The 23812-nt window shown below is 40.2% G+C and overlaps 1 protein-coding gene, 1 long non-coding RNA gene and 2 pseudogenes across 3 annotated transcripts; all 4 read left to right on the top strand.

Annotated features, from left to right (window-relative positions):
• Positions 1-2002: 2002 nt before the first annotated feature.
• Positions 2003-4266, top strand: LOC121798555. 2 transcript variants are annotated; one of them, XR_006050066.1, is made up of 3 exons: positions 2003-2275; positions 3004-3095; positions 4028-4266. It is a non-coding gene; the product is annotated as an uncharacterized LOC121798555 (long non-coding RNA). The 2 variants fall into 2 exon arrangements; XR_006050067.1 differs by having other exon boundaries at positions 2003-2287.
• A 565-nt stretch (positions 4267-4831) lies between these two features.
• LOC121800642 lies at positions 4832-11284 on the top strand (annotated as a pseudogene).
• A 602-nt stretch (positions 11285-11886) lies between these two features.
• On the top strand, positions 11887-18814 carry LOC121798542 (annotated as a pseudogene).
• Positions 18815-19069: 255 nt separating this feature from the next.
• Positions 19070-21441, top strand: LOC121798543 (hydroxyacylglutathione hydrolase cytoplasmic-like). Its single transcript, XM_042197604.1, has 7 exons — positions 19070-19235; positions 19301-19423; positions 19616-19777; positions 19946-20024; positions 20308-20421; positions 20934-21110; positions 21245-21441. The coding sequence occupies exons 1-7, from the start codon at positions 19189-19191 to the stop codon at positions 21317-21319; spliced, it is 777 nt and encodes a 258-aa protein (XP_042053538.1). The 5' UTR covers positions 19070-19188; the 3' UTR covers positions 21320-21441.
• Positions 21442-23812: the final 2371 nt, after the last annotated feature.

Below are 23812 nucleotides of genomic sequence, written 5' to 3'. Positions count from 1 at the left end.
TCGGTATCAGTATACCACAATATATATCAATATCAATACATACCGAATCTGTAATATACACGATATATACTGATTTTGAAATGATATTTGAGTATACAAGTATAAGAAATGGTACGGTAGAACGGTACTGGTATACCGAATTTCAGTATGATATACCGTAAAAACTATACGGTATCAGTATTCAAATTATTCCATATCGAAACTTCAGTATACGGAAAAGTTCGGTGCGATAACAATATACTCCCTTCGTCCATGAAAAATAGGACAAATTGTGAATGACATGGGTTTTAATGTGGAATTGGTAAAGTAAGATAGAATGGAAAAAATATAATAGAGAAGTAGTGTTAGTGAAATGTGAGGTCCATATTATTTGTAAGAGAGAAGGGAAAAAAGTAAAAGAGAAGTTGAAAATTTTACTCTTTTAAATGTGCTCTATTTTTCGTGGACGAGAGAGTTATATTTTTTTCACATATAGATATTTTCGGTATGATATACGATATAACACTTTTAGTACGGTATATCGTATGATCCCACACCTAGTTGGTAGTTGGATATTGTCCATTCATAGGACATTATCTGTCAACATTTAAGCATAAAGGTAGAAATTTTGGATCCAAACACCAAAGTTCTCCCTGTGCAATATGAGGTTAAGTTGCAAAGATTATAACGATACCAACCAAATTAAATCAAGCAAGAAATAAATTTAAATTTTATAAATTGAAAGTTATACATTTATTCCTTATCCCGTCTCATAAAAACATGTGCATTTGAAATGTTATGAGAATTAATGCATAATTGATAAAGTAAGGGAGATGAGGAGAATGGTAGTTAAAATAGTGCTATGAATAGTGAGACCCACATTATTATTAGTGTTTAATGAGTTGTAATGGTGGACCCTAATGATATAAGTTGATAAATTGAATATGGTAAATAAGTAGGGGACAATTTTTTATGACATTAATGAAAAAAATGCAAATATTTTTATTAAACGGAGGGAGTGATTGTACACCCAAAAATGGGACAATTGATCTCAACCTTTCCATTAAGCTATGTGAATTTTTTTATGCTTTGAGGGAAAAACTTAAAAAAGTATACTATATCAATTGTGTATGGATCAGACCACCATGACACTAACTACTGGGACTTCTTTTATATTACACCGCATACTGAGATGACTAATCTCAGATGATACAAGGCAAGATAACAAAAGATTATTACAAGAACAGGAAGCCCTAAGTACAGAGTACAACAACAGGAAACCCTAACTACTTTCAGATCAGTTTCACTGACTAAATTCCGAGCTTGCTCCGATTGTCTTCCATGCACACTAAGTAGCAATGTCAGTCACACTAAGAACCGATCTCGAAGGATCTAAGCAAAGAACAGAACAGAACTAGGTCAAGAGTATCAGGGTATGGCTCAGGTCGCAATAGCGACTACACTAGACCAAGGACCTCCCCACAACTTCAACCAATAGTCACAAGATAGAACCGTCGAACTTGATAGCCTGAAACCACAGTCTCAACGGCTACCACCAGCTCCGGCCACCTCCACACGCAGAACTTCACCCCACACAGGGATCTCACCAACAACTCTCAAGATCTCACCCAGATTACTCCGATCACAACTAGATCTGGCCACAACTCCTGACCTAACCCTAGCTCTCGAAGGAAATCGAAGCAGCAACCTAACACCGAGGGAAACACCGATTAATCTCACTAAAACAGATATTGATCGTAGGGGGAAGAAGAACGAAGTGAAACAACCAGCGATAACCGCCTCTGTAATATCCCAACTTTAGAAGAATTAGAAATTAGTGATTAGGATTTATAGTTTAGTTAGTGGTTTTATATGTATATGTTTTGTTAGGAATAGAAGAGATAAATATAGGAATTAGAAATTAGAATGAAAAAAAAGAGAAGATAAGATAAAGAAAAAGAAGAAAAAAATAATAGTAAGTGAGGTGGAAGTGGGAGTGTTACGTGTTGTGTGTATGAAAAAGGAATTATGATAGAAATTTAGTCTTCTCTCTCTTCTCACCTCTTTTCTCTTTTTCCACTCCCTCTCCACGCCAAGTTCCACCCCCCTCTCTGTGTAAATTTTCAACAGCCTGCTCTCTCCCTCCGTTCAGCTGCACACCTCATCCCCGAAATCGCCGGCGAAGTTGTCGGGATGCCAAAAGCGCACATAGCTTGCCCAAGTCCCAATTCCCATTAGTATATCTCCATGTTATAAATTGAAATTCAAATCTACATCAAACCAATATCCAAAATAGGTACAGTAGGAGGTTAGATTATCCCATGAACTCTTTAATCTTGTTTTTATGTGTAGTATCGGTGTTATTTTGTTGTGATCCTTTTTGTTTGGTCAAAAAATTAGGGTTCTTGAATTGGGGATTTCAATTGTTGGAGATGAATCATAATTGGACTAAAACCATGTAATTTTGTTGTTGAACATGAAGTGTTTGGAGAAATTACCCAATGACACACAAATAGAAAATAGCTTGTATGTGGGCTGTTCTGATGCTGCTGTACTGATCATTTTTGGCCACCTTAACATGCTATAATTTATGTTCTAAAAATGTTTATGCATACTAGAAGGTCTTGGGAAGATGTCTGTAAAATTTCAGAGCATTTCATCAACGTTTGCTATTTTTAAAAATTCATGCTAGACAGTCGCCAGAATCTGTCACAAACTGGCAGGCTGTAGTAAAACGTTCATAACTCCCTAATTCCTTGGAATTTTGAGGAAAACCTTTTTTGTAATTAAAATAGACACCTAGAGGTTTACTTTGGTATAGGGCTCGACCCCTAGTTATGTCCGAGCTAAGTCAGTTTATTATATGATGATGATGTAATGCAGTCAATGTTTTTTTAAAGCTTTCAAAGTTGAGAATAGAGGTTTTATGCTAAAAGGAAAATAGATAGATGTGATATTTTGGCTTCCATATTTGTTCTTTAAGTGTTTATTTATAATTTGTATATGTGATTGTTTAAAAATTAGGTGAACCGAGTGCAAGCACAAGCGATAAGGGAAAATGGCACCTCCATGGTTGACTAAGCAAGTAATAGCGGTTTCTTTTGTGACGTGTACAGGTAGTGTACGCGTGTTCTAGAATTTAATTCCTTTAACTTCGATAAATATTACTACTTGTTTGTGTGATTCGTATGCTTATGCCATAGAACTTAAAAATAATTGTGTGGATTTTGTATACTTCAAGGTGATGTGACAGAAACGGTGATATTGAAATTGTTGTTTGGTATTTCTTATGAGATGCAAAGTGATTTAAATAGTTATATGTGTTGAATAATGTGAAAGTTGATATGAAATAGTTGTGTTATGCCCCATTGCTTGAGTGAATCACAGGGTATAGTTGGCATGCCATAGGACAACAGTATTGCACACATGTTGATCACTCGTCTTCTGGATAACCGAAGCGATGGTCTATAAGATATATCGATAGTTGAAATGTACCCTATATGGGTAATATATAACAGTTGTCTTGCATAAGCCATATGAAATATTACAGTGTCCGATACGGACTTACATGATAGACGCCCTCATCGGGCTACAGATAGTGTCCATGTACCCATGTCCATCACTAAGCATAACTCGGGGCTCTATTTTTGAAATAATATGATTGTGCTTTGAATTCTTTAAATAGTTATGTTTTCCTCAGGTAAAGTTATGTTGTATTGTGTTATATAATTCTGATTGATAGGCGATAGATGGTTATTATTGAAAGTATTACATGATTAATATGATTGTGATGTTGCACTGTTTCTAAACGATATAGGTGATTCCTTTAAATGATTCAAACTGTTATGAATGCTGATACTGGGTGACATTGTTTTGAACTTGTATATTGATGCCGATATAAATTGAATATGTGTTGTACGACATTGCAGGTAATAAAGTGTTTACTTGTGATGGTGATATAGATTGAAGTTTTAGAGGTTTTATTCTGGAATGCGGTTACACTACGAGCTTTTCGAAGCTCACCCCCCTTTTCTTCTCCCTCTTGCAGAGTATAGAAGCGAGTGAACTCGCTAGTTGGCAGCAGCACGTGTCAAGTCATTACCCCCCCTTTTTTGCTGGTAAAGTTAGAGTTTACACGTGGCATGCTTAGGCTCTCTTTTGTTTGTAAATAGTTGGGTTACAAATGTAAGGTTATAACCTTCTTTTTGCTAGTGAAGTTGTATATTTATCTATCGAAACAGGTTAATGTTATTTTGTTATGTATAGTAGTAAATAGTTGTGTTATCAGGTTGAGTTTCTTTTATGGTAGTGTTGTATGTTGAGTGGTTGCAAAATGGTAGGAAAAAAATAGGCAGTTTCTGTTTATCGATCGTACCGAAAGGTAATGTCACTTATTCGGTTAAAACTAACCAAGTAAGGGGTGTTACAGCCTCAAAATAAGAGAGAGAAAGTAGAGAGAAGTGAGAGCGAAAGGCACTTTAGAGAGAAGAGTGTAGAAGTGAATGAATGAGAGAGAGGTGAAACGGCGCCCCTCATATCTCACACAAGAAGCACAACCCTAAATCCAACGGCTGATGTTCACAATCTGCGTGGAGCGGTCAGGTGGCGGCCATCGGTGAGACCAGGTAAGTAGTGGGCCTGGCACGCAATGGGCTGCCCTCACCAATACTTCGGGCCACAATAATTAATTCAATCAGGGCAAGCCCATTAGAATTATTACAGGAGCCCAACACCAATTGGTCCACATAATGTTCAACAAATTGGTCAGCTTTTAAATGGAGTATACATTTTCTTCAACTTTCCAAGACAATAATAATTGAGACAGCCTATGACATGGTCTTTCAGAGCGGGAATGGGATCTCCTGCTGTGGAGGGGTGTACTGCAAGGGTGCTATCGCTCACACTCTAATAGTTTATTCGTCAAATAAAATAAAATAAATTGTAAAATAATGGGATGTGAGGGACAATATCTCCTGTGAACCACTCCACATCAGGGAAATCCCAGCCCCTTCGAGCTACATATACTGTGTCAATAAATTAAGCATTGATTTATCTGAGAAAATTAAGTGCTATATATCGAGGTAGTTATATCGAGGTCAGTGGCGGATCCAGAAATTTTAATTTAGGGGTGCGATATTTAACGGTAGAGACATAGGGTTTTAAAGTTTAAAATCGATCATTTTTCTTCCATTTCACTAATTTTAAATATTTATTAGTTGTGACTTGTGAATGTCTTATACAAATATAAATGTAAAATTACATAAAAAAAAGAAATTGCTTTGAAAGAACAAAAAATATTTGAGCAAAGTTTCATTTTTTTAGAGAGAGAAGATTAGATGTTGATTGTTGTATATGCATCCTCCTGCAGGTTGGCAAGTTCATTCAACTAGTATCAACATTCTTGGGAGGTTTCGTGATCGCGTTTATCAAAGGATGGCTTCTGACGCTCGTCATGCTATCATCCATTCCTCTAGTGGTGATATCAGCAGGTGTCAATTCGCTAATCCTGTCGAAGATGGCGTCTCGTGGCCAAGAAGCTTATGCCAAGTGCGCAACTCTAGTTGAACAGACAATTGGCTCAATCATAACGGTCTCATCCTTGTTGACAATCTTTTGCTTCCATATAGTACATTTTTAGACATAATACATGTTGATATATGTCCATGTTTCTATTCAGGTTGCGTCGTTTACAGGGGAGAAGCAAGTTGTGGTTGACTACGACAAGTCCCTCGTCAAGGCCTACAAATCAGGGCACGAAGGGTTAGCAAGTGGGCTGGGGCTCGGATCAGTCATGTTCATCGTATTTCGTAGTTATGCTCTGGCTACCTGGTTCGGAGGCAAGATGGTCTTGGAGAAGGGATACACTGGTGGTGAGGTGATCAACGTGATCTTCGCCGTGCTTACTGGTTCATTGTGAGTACATATACTCCCTCTGTGTCTCAGTTTTCCATTTTGGTTCGTTCCTTATTAATTGACACACTTCACTTTTACTATTTTTGGTAATGGACCTTACATTCTAGGAACTCATTTCCATTCACATAATATTATAAAACTAATATGTGAAAGTAGGACTCACACACCACTAACTTTTTCAACTCATTTTTTTTTACATTTCTTAAAACTTGTGCCAGGTTAAAGTTGGACACATATTGGGGATGGAGAAAGTACCGCTGATGTTATTGTTGCACTTATGATTACATATTAATGGTGCATGTTGTGTAGGTCTCTTGGACAAGCATCTCCTTGCATGTCGGCATTTGCTGCGGGGCGAGCAGCTGCGTACAAGATGTTTGAGACAATAAAGGGGAAGCCCGAGATAGATGCATACGACACAAGTGGGGAGATTCCAGAAGGTATCCGTGGGAATATAGAGTTTAGAGACGTGCATTTCAGCTATCCGGCTAGGCCTAATGAGCAGATATTCATAGGTTTAAATCCGTCAATTTCGAGTGGTGTCACAGTGGCTCTGGTTGGGCAGAGTGGGAGTGGGAAATCAACTGTGATAAGTTTGATAGAAAGGTTCTATGACCCCCAACATGGTGAAGTTTTGATTGATGGTATTAAAGATAACGTAGGGCTTGTGAGTCTGTGCTTTTCACAGCTAGTATTAAAGATAACATTGCATATGGAAAGGATGGTGCAACAGTTGAGGAAATTAGGGTAGTAGTAGAACAAGTCAATGCTGCTAGATTCATTGATAAATTGCCACAGGCAAAAACCATAACCTCTCCCTCCTTTACTTTTTCTCATTTATTTTGAACAAACTAATAATACAAGATGATTTTGTTTACTACAGGGACTTGATACCATGGTAGGTGAACACGGAACTCAACTTTCGGGTGGACAGAAACAACGAATAGCCATAGCTAGAGCGATCTTGAAGGATCCGAGGATTCTACTATTGGACGAGGCTACAAGTGCACTAGATGCAGAATCCGAAAGAGTAGTGCAAGAGGCATTAGAGCGAATAATGGTGAACAGAACAACTGTAGTTGTTGCACATCGGTTGAGAACAGTTAGAGCATCCTCATCCAAGAGCATGGATGTGGGTCCAGACCCACTTTTATTAATTTTTTACTCTCTGCGCTTTTCCAAGAGCACAACACCCACATTCATGCTCTTCCGCAAGAACATCTTCAAAGTCCCACCATTCCATTATTCAATTTAAATACTTCAATTACTAAAACATTTCCACAATATTAAAATACATTAAAAATATCTGATACCATTACAAATTATAAAAAAAATTAAAAATTACATAATTAAAATCCTAAAAATTAAAAATTACATAATTAAAATCCCAAAAATTGAGATTGAGAGAGTTGTTTGGTATAGGGTCATTTTTTGTGTTTGAAATGGGAGTATTTATCGATGAAAGTATGAATTTTAGGATAAAATTCATGAAAAAATAAATTAAAAGTGTGGAAAAAACGGATATACTATATTAGGAAGTGGGAAAATATTTTTTTTATTAAATCTGAATTTTTCAGATTTTTTTGAATTTTTAAAAAAAATAATACTCCTTCCGTCCCCCAAGAAAGATAAGACACAACGTAGATTTGGAAAGATCGCAGTCAAGTCCAAGGATGTCGCTCACATGTTCCATAAGTCGAGGCTCATCCAGTAGCCGTCATCATTCACTGAAGTGGCGGATCCAGGGGGGCAGGAGGGGGCGGTCGCCCCTACCTGACCGTCCGGAGAGCCAAAATATTTCATTGAATCAAGCCGAAAATAGCATATCCGCCTCCTCCGTAGAGTGTAGAAATATTTTTGTTTTCAATAAATGTCATGTAAAATGTAGTAGTCCAATGGTTTGGTTGTTGGATTTTTAACTAAGATGTCTAGGGTTCAATCCCTAACAAAAACATATTTATTTTCATTTTCATTTTTTATTTTATCAATTCAGATTTCTTCTTATTATCAAAATAATACCTTTAAATACTACTAAGTGGCATATATTATGTTGTTATATTTATTCTTTAGTTAAAATCATTTTTAATCTTGTGTTAAAGTCTTTTTTATCCTAAAGTACTTATAATTTGATCCATGCATCTTAATTATTCTCTATGTAACAAAATAAACATTTTAAATATTTTTGAAATATAAATATTTAGTGCTCTACTTATATCACTTTTGTATATAATATTTACAGTGATTTTAAATGTACATATATTTACAATAATTTTATATTTTAAAATGAATAATACATATTTGCAAGCTAAAGCATGTTTATATTTATATAATTTTTTATTTTAAAATGAATAATACATATTTTCAAGCTGAAGCATGTTTATATTTTATTAATGAAGCTAGTGCTACTTAAATATTAATATAATATTTATTTATTTTATTATTTAAAATAATATTAAATTAAATATTTAATATTTAAATATAAGTTCCGCCCCCGCCATTTTCGGGTCCTGGATCCGCCACTGATTCACCGCCATGCACAATTGGCCTTCCTGCAACAACACTCAACGTCTCCGAACCTGCACTAGAGAGATCAGATCATAAATCATCTGAAAAGCCTCCAAAAGTCCCTCTCCGCCGACTTGCCAATCTCTACAAGCCAGAGGCACCAATGCTCGTAGCAGGAGTAGTCTTCGCAATCATAAATGGCTCTATGTTTCCAATCTACGGCATACTATTGTCTTCTACGAGTCCCCAAGTGAGCTACGCAGACACAAAGTTTTGGGCCATCATATTTGTGGTGCTCGGGGTGGTGTCACTGATCGCATATCCAGCGAGGACGTATCTCTTTGGTGTGACGGGAAACAAGCTGATCAGGAGGATCAGAGTGATGTGCTTCGAGAAGGTGGTGAATATGGAGGTGGGGTGGTTCGACAAGGGAGAGCACTCAAGTGGGATCATCGGAGCAAGGCTGTCTGCTGATGCTGCCACTGTTAGTGCTCTGGTCGGCGAAGCGCTTGCGCAAATAATTCAAGATTTGTCATCATTGGTTGCTGGGTTAGCCATTGCCTTCCAAGCTAGCTGCCAGTTGGCTCTGATCATCTTGGCGATGATACCTTTGATTGAAACGAATGGGTATGTGCAGCTCAAGTTCACAAAAAGGTTCAGCACAGATGCAAAGGCGATGTACGAGGAGGCGAGCCAGGTGGCAAATGACGCAGTGGGGAATATAAGGACGGTTGCTTCCTTCTGTGCAGAGGAGAAAGTGACGGAGATGTATAGGAAAAAATGTGAAGCGCCAATGAGCAGTGGGATTAAGCAGGGGTTGATTAGTGGAGTAGGTTTTGGGATATCCTTTGCCCTCCTCTTTCTGGTTTATGCTACCAGCTTTTATGTTGGAGCTCGACTCGATGAAGATGGCAAAACCACTTTCTCACATTTATTACGGGTAACCACGACCAACCAATTATTCATTCATTCAGTCATTCAATTATCTTCTCTAATCCAAAGCCTAACCCTAACTCTAATCCTAACTAATTAATCGTTGCAGATTTTCTTCGCTCTATCCATGGTGGCACAACTAATCTCTCAATCCAGCTCTTTCGCACCGAATTCAAGCAAAGCCAAGGTTGCAGCAACATCAATATTCACCATTCTCGACAGGGAATCGAAGATCGACCCCAGTGATGAATCTTGCATCATATTAGAGAGCGTAAAGGGAGAGATCGAGCTCAAACATGTGAGACCCGACCCGGCCCAATGTACAGATCTTCAGAGACCTCTCCTTAAGGATTCATGGCCAAAAGGTATGTAGGGATCAGACGAATTCCGGATTCACTATTTACCGAGACCTCTTTGGTCTTGTTACAAGATGGCTCAGTCAAACCATCAACCAAGCGACTGATATGTACAAAAGATCTAGCTATTACAGTCAAGATACACAATAGCTATTACAGACTAAGTCCTTGTGCTTAATCAATTCAAGACAAGCATCAATAACCCTGCACACTCAACAAAACCTTGTTAGTATCACAAGGTAATAGATCCAAACGGATCTGGTACAATAAAGGCAGAATACCGAACGAAATCACAAAGAAAACAACAATCAACGGCTCAGCCACCCGCCTATGATACAAGCCTATTCTCCAGAACACAGATCCAAAGGAGCACAGCTGAATCTGCCGGTGATCGACCTCACACTCCAGATTCCAGGCCTAACCGACTCCTACACTTCAGATCTACACCGTTCGAGAACAACCTCGCACAGAAACACTCCAAACAGAAACCCTAGTTCCCACCCAACTCCAGCAACCGAAATAGTTGCTTCCTCTATTACTGTAGCAAGATCTGAAGCACTTTCAACCGTGCAAGATCACACAGAATCACCAGAGAATCGTCGGAGAAGAAGGAAAGAAGAAGAAGAGTCAAAGAACTCTGAGAGAGAGAGAGAGAGATATCCGAAGAGAGAGAGTGATAGTATTGAATGAGATAGAGAATCAGGAGACTCACACACATAACAAGCACACCCTACAATCCGACGGCTGAGAGCCATGATCTGAGTGGGAGAACACGTGGCTGAATCTGGAGTGGAAGTCATGAGTCTTGGGCCAGGCCCAAATCAGCAATGCATGGGCCAGTAACTAAAACCAGCCCAAATGAGAGTCCACCAAATATTCAACAAGGTACATACATTATGATTAGGTAAATGTAGATTTAAATTGACGGGTTGCAATTATCAATACTCAATTTGCAGACAGTGGCTCAGGTTGGAGAGAGCGGGAGCGGCAAATCAACAGTGATATCACTGCTACAGAGATTATACGATCCAGATTCATGGTGCATAACCCTAGACGGCATCGAGATCCAAAAATTCCAGCTAAAATGGCTAAGGCAGCAGATGGGGTTGGTGAGCCAAGAGCCGGTGCTCTTCAATGACACGATCCGCGCCAACATAGCCTTCGGGAAGGATGGGGAGGCGACGGAGGCAGAAATCATCGCGGCGGCGGAGCAGGTGAACGCGCACAAATCCATAAGCGGGCTGCAGCAAGGGTACGACACGGTGGTCGGGGAGCGAGGGGTGCAGCTGTCAGGGTGTCAAAAGCAGCGTGGCGATCGCACGCGCCATCTTGAAGAGCCCGAAGATACTGCTGCTGGATGAGGCGACGAGTGCGTTGGATGCGGAGTCCGAGAGAGTGGTGCAGGACGCGCTTGATCAGGCGATGGTGAACCGGACAACGGTGATTGTGGCGCATAGGCTGTCCACGATCAAGACGGCCGATTTGATAGCGGTAGTAAACAATGGAGTGATTGTGGAGAAAGAAAGGGAAGCATCAGAGCTTAATTAACATCAAAGATGGAATTAGTTGCGCTTCATATGACTCATGCGACATCGTAATTTTTACTTCATTTTTTGTTTTTCAATCTTAGCTAGAGTTATGCAAAATGTAATGCATGAGCGAATTTATTCTGTGCAGCCAAGATTTAAATAGTTAAATAAAAACAAAATAGAACGTTTATAAAGATAATATACTCCATTTGATTAGTGGTCAATGGATAGATATGATATAGTCATACTTCCTTTCAATTAAAATTTTATAAAACAATTATAATTTTATTTTTTAACCTTACTTTAACAGATACACTATACAGGAGTACTTGTATAATTAAGTTTTTTTAGTTGCTTGATTAAATTATAGATTGGCAGAAAAGTCACAGTCAATTTCTCATCATTCTAACCTTTTACAAAATAGCTAATTATTTTATAATTTTTCTTAAAAAAAGTTAATTTTCTATGGTAACAAAATGTTCACCTACTTAAATAATGTGTTTAATATTAGATTTTACACGATAAAAAATTCAAACACTAGACAAAATAATTTATATAAGTTGTGGGATTAATCTATTTATCAACATCAATTATACTCTGTATATATGAAAAAATAAAAAATACTAATACAGTATACACTATAAAAGAATTGGAAAGAGAGAAGAGCAGTTGAAAGTAGTTGATGATATTGACGACGAAATCCTGAATCGCGAAGCGAGGTGGAGCAGCGAGCTCTATTGTAATTGTAAATGCAGAGTGATCATTCGATCTACCTCCTTTTACGCTATGATCCCGCTCAATACAGTTGAATCGAGCTGAAGGCAGAGCAACTGGGTTTTGGCGTTATGTTCGGTGATTTCACCGGAAAAACTTCCACACACACCAATTCGCGCTAACCGGAGCTGGAACTCTGTCGATCTGATCATATTTTGAAGGTTAACTAGATGTATATTCAATTTCTCAGAATTGAATGTCCTAATGGCCAATAGACAGCAGCAGTCTTCTCCTTCTACTGTTTCAGGTATATTGAAATCGGGAGGAGGATTCGGTGGTCCACCTCCCACGCCGCTGATACAGCCCAATCAGATCCCACTTCCTCATTTGAGCACTCCCCCTGGGCCTTCTCTATTTTCTGCCGTCCCTTTCAGGACTTCTCCTGCAACACCTCAGCCCAATTACTCTTCTCCGCCCCCACTCCATTTCTCAAATGGCTTGCAGCATCTTACAGAGGAGCTCGCCTTCGCACCTCATGCCGACTCCCCCAATCTTCTTTTTTCAGCTCACAAGGTAAGGTACATTCTTTCTGTGTTCAAATTTCTGTGAGAGTGGTGTTAATAATTTGTCTCTTCTTTTCTAGGATAATCATTTATATCTTCTGAATTGCTTTATTGGAATATACTAGTTACGTTTTAGTTATGAATGTATATCCTGACCTGGATTCTTTCATTTGAATATAAAGACCATGATGCTATACTAATTTGTTTGCACAATCCCCTTCTTTTAATTATAGCTTGCTGCTTATCTCCCAGGTGCTGAAACAAAAGAAGCTAGCTAATGTACCCAGTTTGGGATTCGGGGCTATAGTTTCTCCGGGAAGGGAAGTTTCACCAGGGCCTCAGATAACTCATCATGGTCCGCATCGTTGCCAGAATTGTGGTGCTTATGCCAATCTCTACTGCAATATTTTACTTGGTTCAGGCCAATGGCAATGCGTAATATGTAGGAATTTAAATGGCAGTGAAGGGGAATATATAACTCCAAGCAGAGAAGAGCTCAGAAATCTTCCAGAACTATCATCTCCGCTGGTTGACTATATCCAGACTCCCACAAGAATACCTGGTTATGTTCCAGTGTCAGAATGTAGGATATCAGCCCCAATTGTTCTGGTGATCGATGAGTGTTTAGACAAACAACATGTGCAACATTTACAGAGCTCTTAGCATGCATTTCTGGACTCCTTGCCCCTAACAACTAAAATTGGAATTGTGCTTTATGGCCGAATGGTTTCTGTTTATGATTTCTCTGAAGAGTCAGTGGCATCTGCTGATGTAGTTCCTGGTGACAAATCACCAAGTGAGGACGCCTTAAGGGCATTGATCTATGGAACTGGGATATATTTGTCAACTGTCCATGCTTCTATTTCTGTAGCGCGTGCAATACTGTCTTCATTGACACCATATAAACTGAATCTGCCTGAAGTCCAGAGAGACCGTTGCCTGGGTGCTGCAGTGGAGGTTGCCTTGACAATAATTCAGGGGCCATCTGCTGAAATGTCGAGAGGGGTGGTTAAAAGGCCTGGTGGAAATAGCCGGATAATTGTGTGTGCTGGTGGACCATGTACTTATGGCCCTGGTTCCGTACCTCATTCTCTTAATCATCCAAACTATTTGCACTTACAGAAATCAGCATTGAAATGGATGGATAATCTAGGTTGTGAAGCTCATCGGCGCAATACAGTGGTTGATATACTATGTGCTGGGACATGTCCTGTACGGGTTCCTCTACTGCAGCCTCTTTCAAAATCTTCTGGAGGCGTTTTGATTCTTCATGATGATTTCGGGGAAGCATTTGGTGTGAATCTGCAGAGAGCATCTTCAAGGGCTGCAGGTTCTCATGGTTTATTGGAAATCAGGTGTTCTGACAGTATTTTTGTCAATCAAGTGGTTGGACCTGGTGAGGAGGCCCATGTGGATAGCCATGAATCTTTTAAGAATGACACTGATGTCGCTATTCAGATGCTAAGTGTTGAAGAAACCCAAAGTTTTGCCGTGTCAATGGAGAATCGTGCAGATATCAAGAGCAATTTTGTGCACTTTCAGTTTGCAATTTGGTATTCAACTGTTTATCAAGCAGATATATCGAGAGTGATAACCGTTCGACTTCCGACTGTAGATAGTGTTTCAGCTTATCTAGTGAGTGTACAAGATGAAGTGGCGGCTGTTCTAATCGGTAAAAGGACTCTTTTGCGAGCCAAAAGCTTTAACGATGCTCTTGATATGAGGCTAACACTTGATGAGAGAATTGTTGCAATTAAGTTTGGTACCCAGGTGCCAAAATCAAAACTTTATCGGTATCCTAAAGAGCTGTCACAATTGCCTGAAATCTTATTCCATCTTAAAAGAGGCCCTCTGCTGGGAAGTATACTTGGTCATGAAGATGAGAGGTCTGTTCTGCGGTCTTTATTCCTTAATGCATCATTTGACCTATCCCTTCGTATGCTGGCACCTCGATGTCTTATGCATCGAGAAGGTGGGACTTTTGAGGAACTACCAGCATATGACCTTGCTATGCAATCTGATGCTGCTGTTGTTCTTGATCACGGCTCTGATGTCTTCATTTGGCTGGTACACATTCTACTGAACTTATTTTAAATTGTTGAATTTGGGAATGCCAATAATCTACCAGATCTATATCTTAATTTTTGCAACCGAATGATCCTCATTTGCCTCAATGGCATATTTTACTCAGTAAAACTAGTATAAATAAGTGCAGATTTAAGCTCTCATAATATGATGGCTAATATTATTAATAGAATATATTGGAGAATTGTTCAGCATTCTTGCACTTAGCAATACCCTAAGCCATGTTTTAGCTTATGAAGATTTAAGGCAATAGTCAACCTGTTAAGGGTGTTCTCCCCTAACAAGGTTTCGACGTCGACGAGAGATCGACGACGAGAAGATAACAATGGTGGACGTCACGGGCTTTCCCCGGGATCAGCTCCAAAAATAGGATTTATGCGTAAAAAGTAAAGAAGACGTAAAATAGGGAATTATGATATTTCTTCATTGATTGACTAGAGAGAAGAACAATAGTCCTATTTATAATAGGAATACTAACTTAACGAACAAGAAATAGATATCCTAAAGATACGATAAATTAAAATAACTAATTAATAAAGATATGGGGATCTCATGTGGATATGCACGTATCAACTCCCCCGCGGTTAAAATCCACCTTGTCCTCAAGGTGGGAACCACGACATAACGAAGAGAGTCGCTAATAACATAAGCTAGATGAGATATATCTCCTCCGGGATCAAACGGCCAGGAGTGTCGCCTTGGAATAAATGCAGCACCATTGGTGACCATTGCCATTCTCTCACTTTGGATCAGATTCAATGTGGAACAGAAAGAGATGTCTCCCTTTGAAAATCCAACTCCCCCTATTGGAGATGAATGATTAACCAATTCTTCCAATATCCCAAATGTGAGACAATGAGCTCTCAACAACTCATTCCGCTCAACTTTGTCACGACTACTGCACTTCTCTCCTCTCACTCGAGCAAACCTCAAAATAGCAAAAGATCCAACCTTCTCTTCACCGTCTAACAAAGCCTCTTCAACTCCCATGATATCGGGGCTGCACGGAGGAGCTGGCGGGGGCCGAGTCAAGGAGGGAGCAGCGGCTGCAGCGGGCAGTGGTGCGGCTGAGCAGCAATGGCTTGTCGGGCCCGTCGGGCTCCAGCAAGAGGGTGAGCGCTGCGGTGGTGACGGTGGAACAATAGGCGAAGCAAGTTGAGAGTACTTCTCAATATGCATCGGACCAATTTCTTCAGCCAGCACAAAGGCAAGTGATGAACACCCAAGCCCTTCTGATGGTGGAGCCGGTACTTCCTCATCGACTGCCTTTTCTGCTTCATCAACATACTCGAAATTAGCTACCTCAAAAGCTTGGAGAAATCCATCCTTCTCTTCCACATCTAGCAATACTTCTTCCGCTCCAACTTGATCTCGGTTAGATAGTCGATCAATTGTAGTATTTGGACATGATTCAATTGTTTCATCATTATCATCGGCAATGAGTTCCTTTGAGTCATACCGGAAATCAGGACTGCACGAAAGAGATATCGAGGCTGGTGGAGGCGGGATTGCGGCGGCAGTAGGCAGCGATCTTGTAGATGGAACGTGATGGAGATGGAGAGGCGAGAGGCATCGAGAATCAGCGGCGTCCCACTGATCATTAGAGTCCCAATATTCCTTTGGGTAACCCATGAATTCACTCCTTCCCTCCCCGACAGATGAAAAACCAGAACCCAGGTCCTTAAATTCTGATGGATATATTGTTGAATGTTGGTGACTCATTGGACACCAGCCGTGAGGGAACGATTGATCATATGCAGGGTATTTTTCGGGGGTGTGTTGTCTCGGCGTGCCCCACGACGACCTTCCTCCGTGTGCGTGGTGATCGCTAAAACGATTACCCCAAGCATCCCATGGCGGGGGTGCGCGCGACGTGGGAGGCAGGTCCCAAGAGGTGTGTGCGCGCGCCAGGGGGGGCAGATCCCAGGTTGCGGGTCCACGCAATGCTGGGGACAGATCCCACGAGTTCGATGCACCACTAGGGATAGGGCGAAACCCTTCATTCAAATTCAAGAAAGGAGCGGTTGCCGGCAGAGACGGCATAGCGACGGGCGCCGTCGCGAACTGTGGGATGTAGGGCATGGCTACCTCCAATTGATGTGCGTTCGCGCTGCTGTAGGGAGGATCGGGCTCCGGCCGCGGCGGGTTGCGCGATGACGATGGGCGGCTGTAGGGTGGCTCTGGTTCTGGCCGCGACGTGTACGGCGGGCGACGATCGTAATCGTCCATCCGCGCTTCCATCCTAGCCATGCCGGAGACCAGACGCTCGAACATGACACGGATCGGATCAATGGGTGGCGAGTCCGACGCCGTCGGCGTCAACACTGGATCTGAAATTGAGGGCAGCGACCACATAGGATCCGTGCGCCCTATTCCTGCTTGAAAATCGGACATGAGTTCATCAATGGAAGCACCAATTGTTAAGGGTGTTCTCCCCTAACAAGGTTTCGACGTCGACGAGAGATCGACGACGAGAAGATAACAATGGTGGACGTCACGGGCTTTCCCCGGGGTCAGCTCCAAAAATAGGATTTATGCGTAAAAAGTAAAGAAGACGTAAAATAGGGAATTATGATATTTCTTCATTGATTGACTAGAGAGAAGAACAATAGTCCTATTTATAATAGGAATACTAACTTAACGAGCAAGAAATAGATATCCTAAAGATACGATAAATTAAAATAACTAATTAATAAAGATATGGGGATCTCATGTGGATATGCACGTATCACAACCCCCCCCCCCCCCCCAAACAAAAATAAATCTTGACCTTTGCCCTTTTTGTTTTAATTCATTTTTAAAGTAATTTAATGCTAGTATTAAAAAAATCTTTAAGTGCTATATTTTTATTGGAGTTTAGGATAGGGTTTATCAGAGGATATGGTTGTATTCCTGTCCGAGTTAAATCCTTATCACATTCATGTTCCTTTTTAGGTCATTTAGATGCAAATAGCTACCTTGTAGAAGTGATTTTACTCTTAGCACACTGTGTACCATAAAGACGTATTTAGAATTAAGATTACGACAAAAACCAAATATAAGCTTACAACCACAAAACCTAGCCAATGGGCATATCAAATTACTTCTAAATAGTGATCGTGTTGTTGCATTTATCCATTTAAGGATTTGGCATCTCTTAAGCTGTTAAGCAACACCATGTTAGGGTGCTTTTCTGGAATTCATTACTTACTCAAGTACTGGATTCTCTTTCCTTGCATTTATTCTCTAATTGCTTAATCTGCCTTGTTTGAAGTTTAAATTGTTTCTGGCACTTCTTTTGATATGCATATACTGCTGAAGGATGGAGTACTTCTTTCACTTTTTTTTCTGAGCTAAAAAAAACACCTATACTAACTAAACTATTTCTGAACATCACCATCCAAGCTGTTTCCATCTGCATTATGATGGTGTAATACTGAATATGGTGTTTTGCTGATTTGGCTGTTGTGTGGATGATGAGTAATGCCAAAAACTCAATTCATCCTAGACGTCTAAAACAAAAGAGCCTTAAATTGCTCACATCCAAATCCAAAGATATCTTTCTTATTGTTATTTTTTTCAGGGTGCTGAACTTGCTGCACATGAAGGAAAGAGTGCAGCAGCGTTGGCTGCTTGTAGGACATTGGCTGAAGAGCTAACTGTGCTGCGTTTTCCAGCTCCTAGGATTCTTGCATTTAAGGTAAGAGAGCAGGTTCATGTTAAATTTGAAAACGCAAGTGGTTATTGTCATGGAAATTTTATATTTAGCCTGGGATATGGTTGTCTGATACAGGAGGGAAGCTCACAGGCTCGATATTTTGTGTCTCGCTTGATACCAGCACACAAAGATCCTCCGTACGAACAGGTTTGTTTGCAATTTCAGCTTCTTGCTGTATGTTGAAGTAGGCTGGTGACAAAAGAATGATATAATGTTAGTGGTGGTGATTGCAGGAAGCAAGATTTCCTCAGCTTCGAACGTTGAGCGCAGACAAGAGAACGAAGCTAAAAAGTAATTTTGTTCACTTCGATGATCCTAGCTTCTGTGAGTGGATGCGAAGCTTGAGAGTGTTGCCCCCCGAGCCTAGCTAAGATGGCCTTGTTTCTCTCCTACACCCTATTTTCACAATCCCTTTTTTGGATGCTCAATTTTGATTTATTTTCTTTTTTTTTAACATTTGATACTTGTACACAGTGCACCTCAAATCGTGACATCAATTTTGGACAGCTGCTATACAATTCTTACAGGACTTTGATTGCCTTCTTCTTCTTGCTTTGTTGGTTTTATTAGTGAAGACAATACTTTAGGTTACTACATCTATCAAACAGTAATAAATTTACTAGTGTAATTATTTTATCTTAATTTTATAAATTTCACTTCAATTAAAATGATTTTATCTTAATTTTATAAATTTCACTTCAATAATGTGTTGTTCAATGTTTCTAAACAAAGCTCAAAAGCCAAAACAGAAAAAAAAAATCGATGGAAAGGAGAAGAATTAATGAGAAAAAATATGACTGTAAATAATGACAAAAAAGTAATCACTTTATTGATACTACTACTAGAAATATCGGGGCAAGCCGCAAGCCAAGTCGGAAAAAGCTGAATTGGCAGTAGCACCGCGAAGAGAGAATATGCAGATCCTTCACATCCCATGCTTGGAAGATAACTACTCTTACATGTAATCAATTGAGAAATCATTGTTTGATCGTCGGTATCAGAACCTAATTGGAATTGGGTTTGCAGGATTATCGATGAGGCAACGAAAGAAGCAGCGGTGGTAGACCCAGTGGAGCCTCACAAGATTCTACGAGTAGCTCAGGAAAACGGTGTTGACCTCAAGCTTGTCCTCACCACCCACCATCACTGGTCTCTCTCTAATCTCTTTTCATTTTCATCAATTCCTTAAATTCTCCCCCCTGTAATCTAATAGCCTTTCAGCTCAATTGTCCCTTTGATTGATAAATTGGGTGGAATCTAGTGGCTGCAAAATATGTTATTTAATGTAATTTGATGTTATTGGGATGGAGTGGGGAATAATTGGAATTTGTTGGTGTGTAGGGATCATGCTGGTGGCAATGAGAAGATGAAGCAGTTGGTGCCTGATATCAAAATATTTGGGGGTTCCCTTGATAATGTGCAGGCATGCACTAACAAACTTGAAAATGGTGATAAGTTGTCTCTTGGGGCTGACATCAATATATTGTCTCTCCACACACCATGGTATTATTAGCTGCTTCAATTCGTTGGATTACTTGCTCTTTTCCTTAATTACACTACTTTGTTCCTGTATGAGTTTTCGATTCTTGATTACTTGCATAATCACTACATTTCACCATTGTGGTTATCTCTGCCACAACAATGATTAAGTCAGTTTTGTTCTGATTTCAGCCACACCAAGGGTCATATAAGTTACTATGTCACAGGCAAAGAAGGAGACGACCCTGCTGTTTTTACTGGCGATACCTTGGTGAGCCCAAAATCATTTTTACTTTTGGAGAGCTGCTTTAATTCTGTAGACATTTTTGTTACGAGAAAGAAAACTAAGTAGCTTATCAAGTCGATGGATGTCCTAGTAAACTGTTTTGAGGCATATTTATCAATAGAAAACCGGATTCCCCAGTTTAAAAGCACTGTGACTACGGGGCTCAGACTCATGCTCTTGGCGATAAGCAGTGCATAGTGATACAATTGAATTTCTTGTTTATTTTGTTCTGATGATATATTGAACCCTGCATGTTATGAATTTGCAGTTCATTGCTGGCTGTGGAAAGTTTTTTGAAGGCACAGCAGAGCAGATGTATCAGTCATTGTGTACTACCCTGGGTTCTTTGCCGAAGCCAACTCGAGTATATTGTGGTCATGAGGTAAATGTGCTGGTGTTTCTTCACTTTTCTTTTCTCAGGAGTGAGGTATTGTTTATGTGCACAATATTTTTTCTGTCATGTGGTTTTTCCAACATTTAAATGCTAGGATTCGTAATGCGTCTTATGGTTAATATCAATATCCCTTGCAAGAGAATTTATGTTTCTATTAGGCCTTCTAGGTGGTAAGTTGGGTGTTTACCCGATTCTGAAATTTCTTATACACACTGCTTTCTAGAGACTACCCTTAGCTTCACAAAATACCAAGGGTACACACTGCTTTCTTACCCGCATGGTATTATTTTGCGGTAGATATTATTTGTAAGTATGAAGAAATAGACTAAATGAAGTGTTAAGACTTGAGATGTTACAAAATTGCAGTTTCATAAATTTGATATAGATAAGTTCATCTGAAGATTAGTTCTTGGAGTTGTAGTTGGAGTTATTCTGCTGTGGCTAATTTGCAGTTTTCATTGAGCACACAGTACGAAGTTAAATTAAACATGTTTGTGTAGTATACAAAGAAGAACTTGCAGTTTGCCTCGACTGTGGAGCCAGATAATGTAAGCATATCACAGAAATTAGCATGGGCTGAGCAGAAGAGAAAGACCGGTCTTCCAACTGTACCCTCAACCATCGGGGAAGAATTCGATACCAATCCATTCATGCGTGTTGATCTTCCGGAGATTCAGGTATAGCCTGTGCTACTTTGTGATTTGGTTATAAGCACTCCATTCTTGAATACCATAGCTATGTCTATCTCTTGTACGAGAAATCCAGGGTGTTGTATAAGCTAAAACGTTTGAGTGTATGTTATGATGTGCAGGAGAAAGTTGGGTGCAAGTCAGCTGTTGAAGCACTGCGGAAGATACGACAGCTTAAAGATGAGTGGAGAGGATGAAGAAGTGTAAGGATCATGTTAATAAGTTTGGTGTTTGTTTATCCTGGTTTCTTCTTGGATTTTTCGAAACAATTGTTCTACTTTTTTATATTAAGCTTGGAAGACTATCAATGATTGATCCATTTTACACTTTGCCTTAGCTTGCTTGTTTGTTTATATACTTGTAAGCTCGAGGTTTCACTTTTCTTTCTCCTGTGTTAGGATTAGAATTCACTTATCTCCTTATAACTAGACCAGGATAGCACAACCACCGACAAAGATGGTAGCCTCGTATTAGAGTGTCCACAGTGGTGGACACCAGCCACGGAACAGCCAGCCAACAGTCATAAAAACACTTCCACAACCACAAAAACTTGTCCAGTTCAATAGACAGCCACGCCATAGCCACAAACCACATTATTTTATTAATTGTTGGCATATTTTAATTAAACTAGAACAAAATTAATTTAATTGGACAAAAATAAATTGAATGGAATGGAGTGAAAAAAATGAATTGAGAATAGATATTTTAGAAATAAATTCAGAAAAAATATAAAAAAATTAAAAAATTTACACCGCTAGCGCCACAGCTGCCAGCGGTCTGCAGTGGACCGCCCGTGGCGGTCGCCGGTAAACCGCCCCCACCGCCCATTCCACGCCGCGTTTGCGGCTCCGCCCCTTCCCCGCTGCGGCACCATGGTTACAGCAGTGGTCCGCCTCGGCGGCACCACTGTGGACACTCTTAGTTTACATGATCCGTTAAAATTTTATTCAATCTTTAATTATACACCATTTGGTTTAGTCTGGCCAACAGTGAGTATCGAAATACTAAACAAATAAAGCTCGAGAATTTTTTTAATCTGAACATACAAATTATGCAAGTAGATACTGGGAGATTGAGGCCACCCACAATGGTGGATTCCTAATTTGACGTATTTATGGAATCCAGGAGACGGATTATCTAAACTTTTCTCTTTCGCATTCATAATTTTCTCGTACAAACTTTTGATAAGTTTCGAAACATTTTAGTATTCTAAATTATTTTGAAACTTCAAAAAAAATAGCTAAACTCATATAAAAGTCGATTCTTTTAGCTATGTTAGTGATAAGTAGAATCCATCATTAACTCCTAATATCTTTACTTCTCTTTATTTCCATTTTCATGTTTTAATGTCATAGTATATTCTAAGGGCATCCACAATGGGCGCCCTATAGGGCGGTCTATGTTTCACCACATCATCATTCTATCCTTCTACTCTTTCACCTACAGTGGGACGCCCTAAAGTCCGCCCTATAGTTTTAACTACTACTATTTTATTAATTACTCCCTCCGTCCCACATAATTTGGGACACTTTGACCGGGCACGGGTTTTAAGAAATATAATGAAAAGTGAGTTGAAAAAGTTAGTGGAATGTGGGTCTTACTTTTATATATTAGTTTTATAATTAAATGTGAGTAGGAATGAGTTAGTGGAATGTGGGGTCCACTACCAAAAATGGTAAAAGTGAAATGGGTCAAATTATGTGGGACGGCCCAAAATGGAAAACTGGGTCAAATTATGTGGGAGTAATTTTTTATGTTTTCAAATATGTCATGCAAAATTATAAAAAAAGCACCACGATTAATTAAAAAAAGGCAAATCCTACATTACTTAAAAAAAATTACAAGAGTTAAAAATAAAAAATAAGTTTACTACAAATAATAGGGAGCATACTCTACATCATTCCCAGCTTGCGGCGCAGATCATCGATCATCCACTTGAGGCATCGGCTTTGCCCGGGTCCTAGCACTACATTAGGGCGTGGTGCGTGTCCAACAACGTCCTCCGGTTGGGGGCCGCCACCAACTCCGCTTAGGCATGTCCCGCAGCCGAAGCCGGGGTCGGGGCCGGCAGCGCGGCCTATGAGGATGTCGCCTTCGCCTTGCCCTTGTTCTTGGCAGCCTTGACGCCAGAGGGACGCGAGAGGACATCGGTGTGCCGGAACTCTCATCCTCGTACATCGGAGCGTTGAGGTCCATCGGAGCTGCGCCGCTGTCGCTGCTCGTATAATCACCGGCGACGGTGTTCTTTGCCTCTTCGCAGCAGCCGATAGGGGCAGAATCCCTCCTTGGAACTTCTGCTTGTCCTTTAGGAGGAGCCGGGAGTTGTAGTGTTTGAAATCGCCGTACAATGAAACGTACGATGCAACCGCTTTGTCGCGCACATCCGTCGTACTCTCATCGCTACCCTGCTCCCTCGCGGCCTTCTCGTACTCATTGGAGAACAAATTGACCTGCTTCTTAATCTGATCTCAGTGCTTGCAAAGCTGCTCCCTATGGCGCTTGTAGGCGGCCGGCGGCTTGGCCTTGTTGTAGCGGTCAGCAATGCGCTCCCAGTACGAGATTTGTTTCTGGTTGTTGGCAAACATCGGGACCTCTGAAATATCAATCCAACACCTTGTCAAGACGATGGATTCATCCGGGTTGTAGTTCGTTCTCCCTATGGCGAACTATTCATTCTTTTCCGGAAGCGG

The sequence above is a fragment of the Salvia splendens genome, chromosome 4 (genome assembly GCF_004379255.2).
Source record: "Salvia splendens isolate huo1 chromosome 4, SspV2, whole genome shotgun sequence".
NCBI lineage: Eukaryota > Viridiplantae > Streptophyta > Magnoliopsida > Lamiales > Lamiaceae > Salvia > Salvia splendens.
Note: the sequence above shows the minus strand (reverse complement) of the source record. Positions and strands in the feature narration are given on the sequence as shown.

Coding starts and splice junctions, on each gene's coding strand:
- LOC121798543 (XM_042197604.1), top strand. CDS start 19,189: ATGCAGATCCTTCACATCCCATGCTTGGAAGATAACTACTCTTACAT. Junction 20,025..20,307: donor TTTTTACTGGCGATACCTTG/GTGAGCCCAAAA, acceptor ATGAATTTGCAG/TTCATTGCTGGCTGTGGAAA. Junction 21,111..21,244: donor TTGATCTTCCGGAGATTCAG/GTATAGCCTGTG, acceptor TATGATGTGCAG/GAGAAAGTTGGGTGCAAGTC.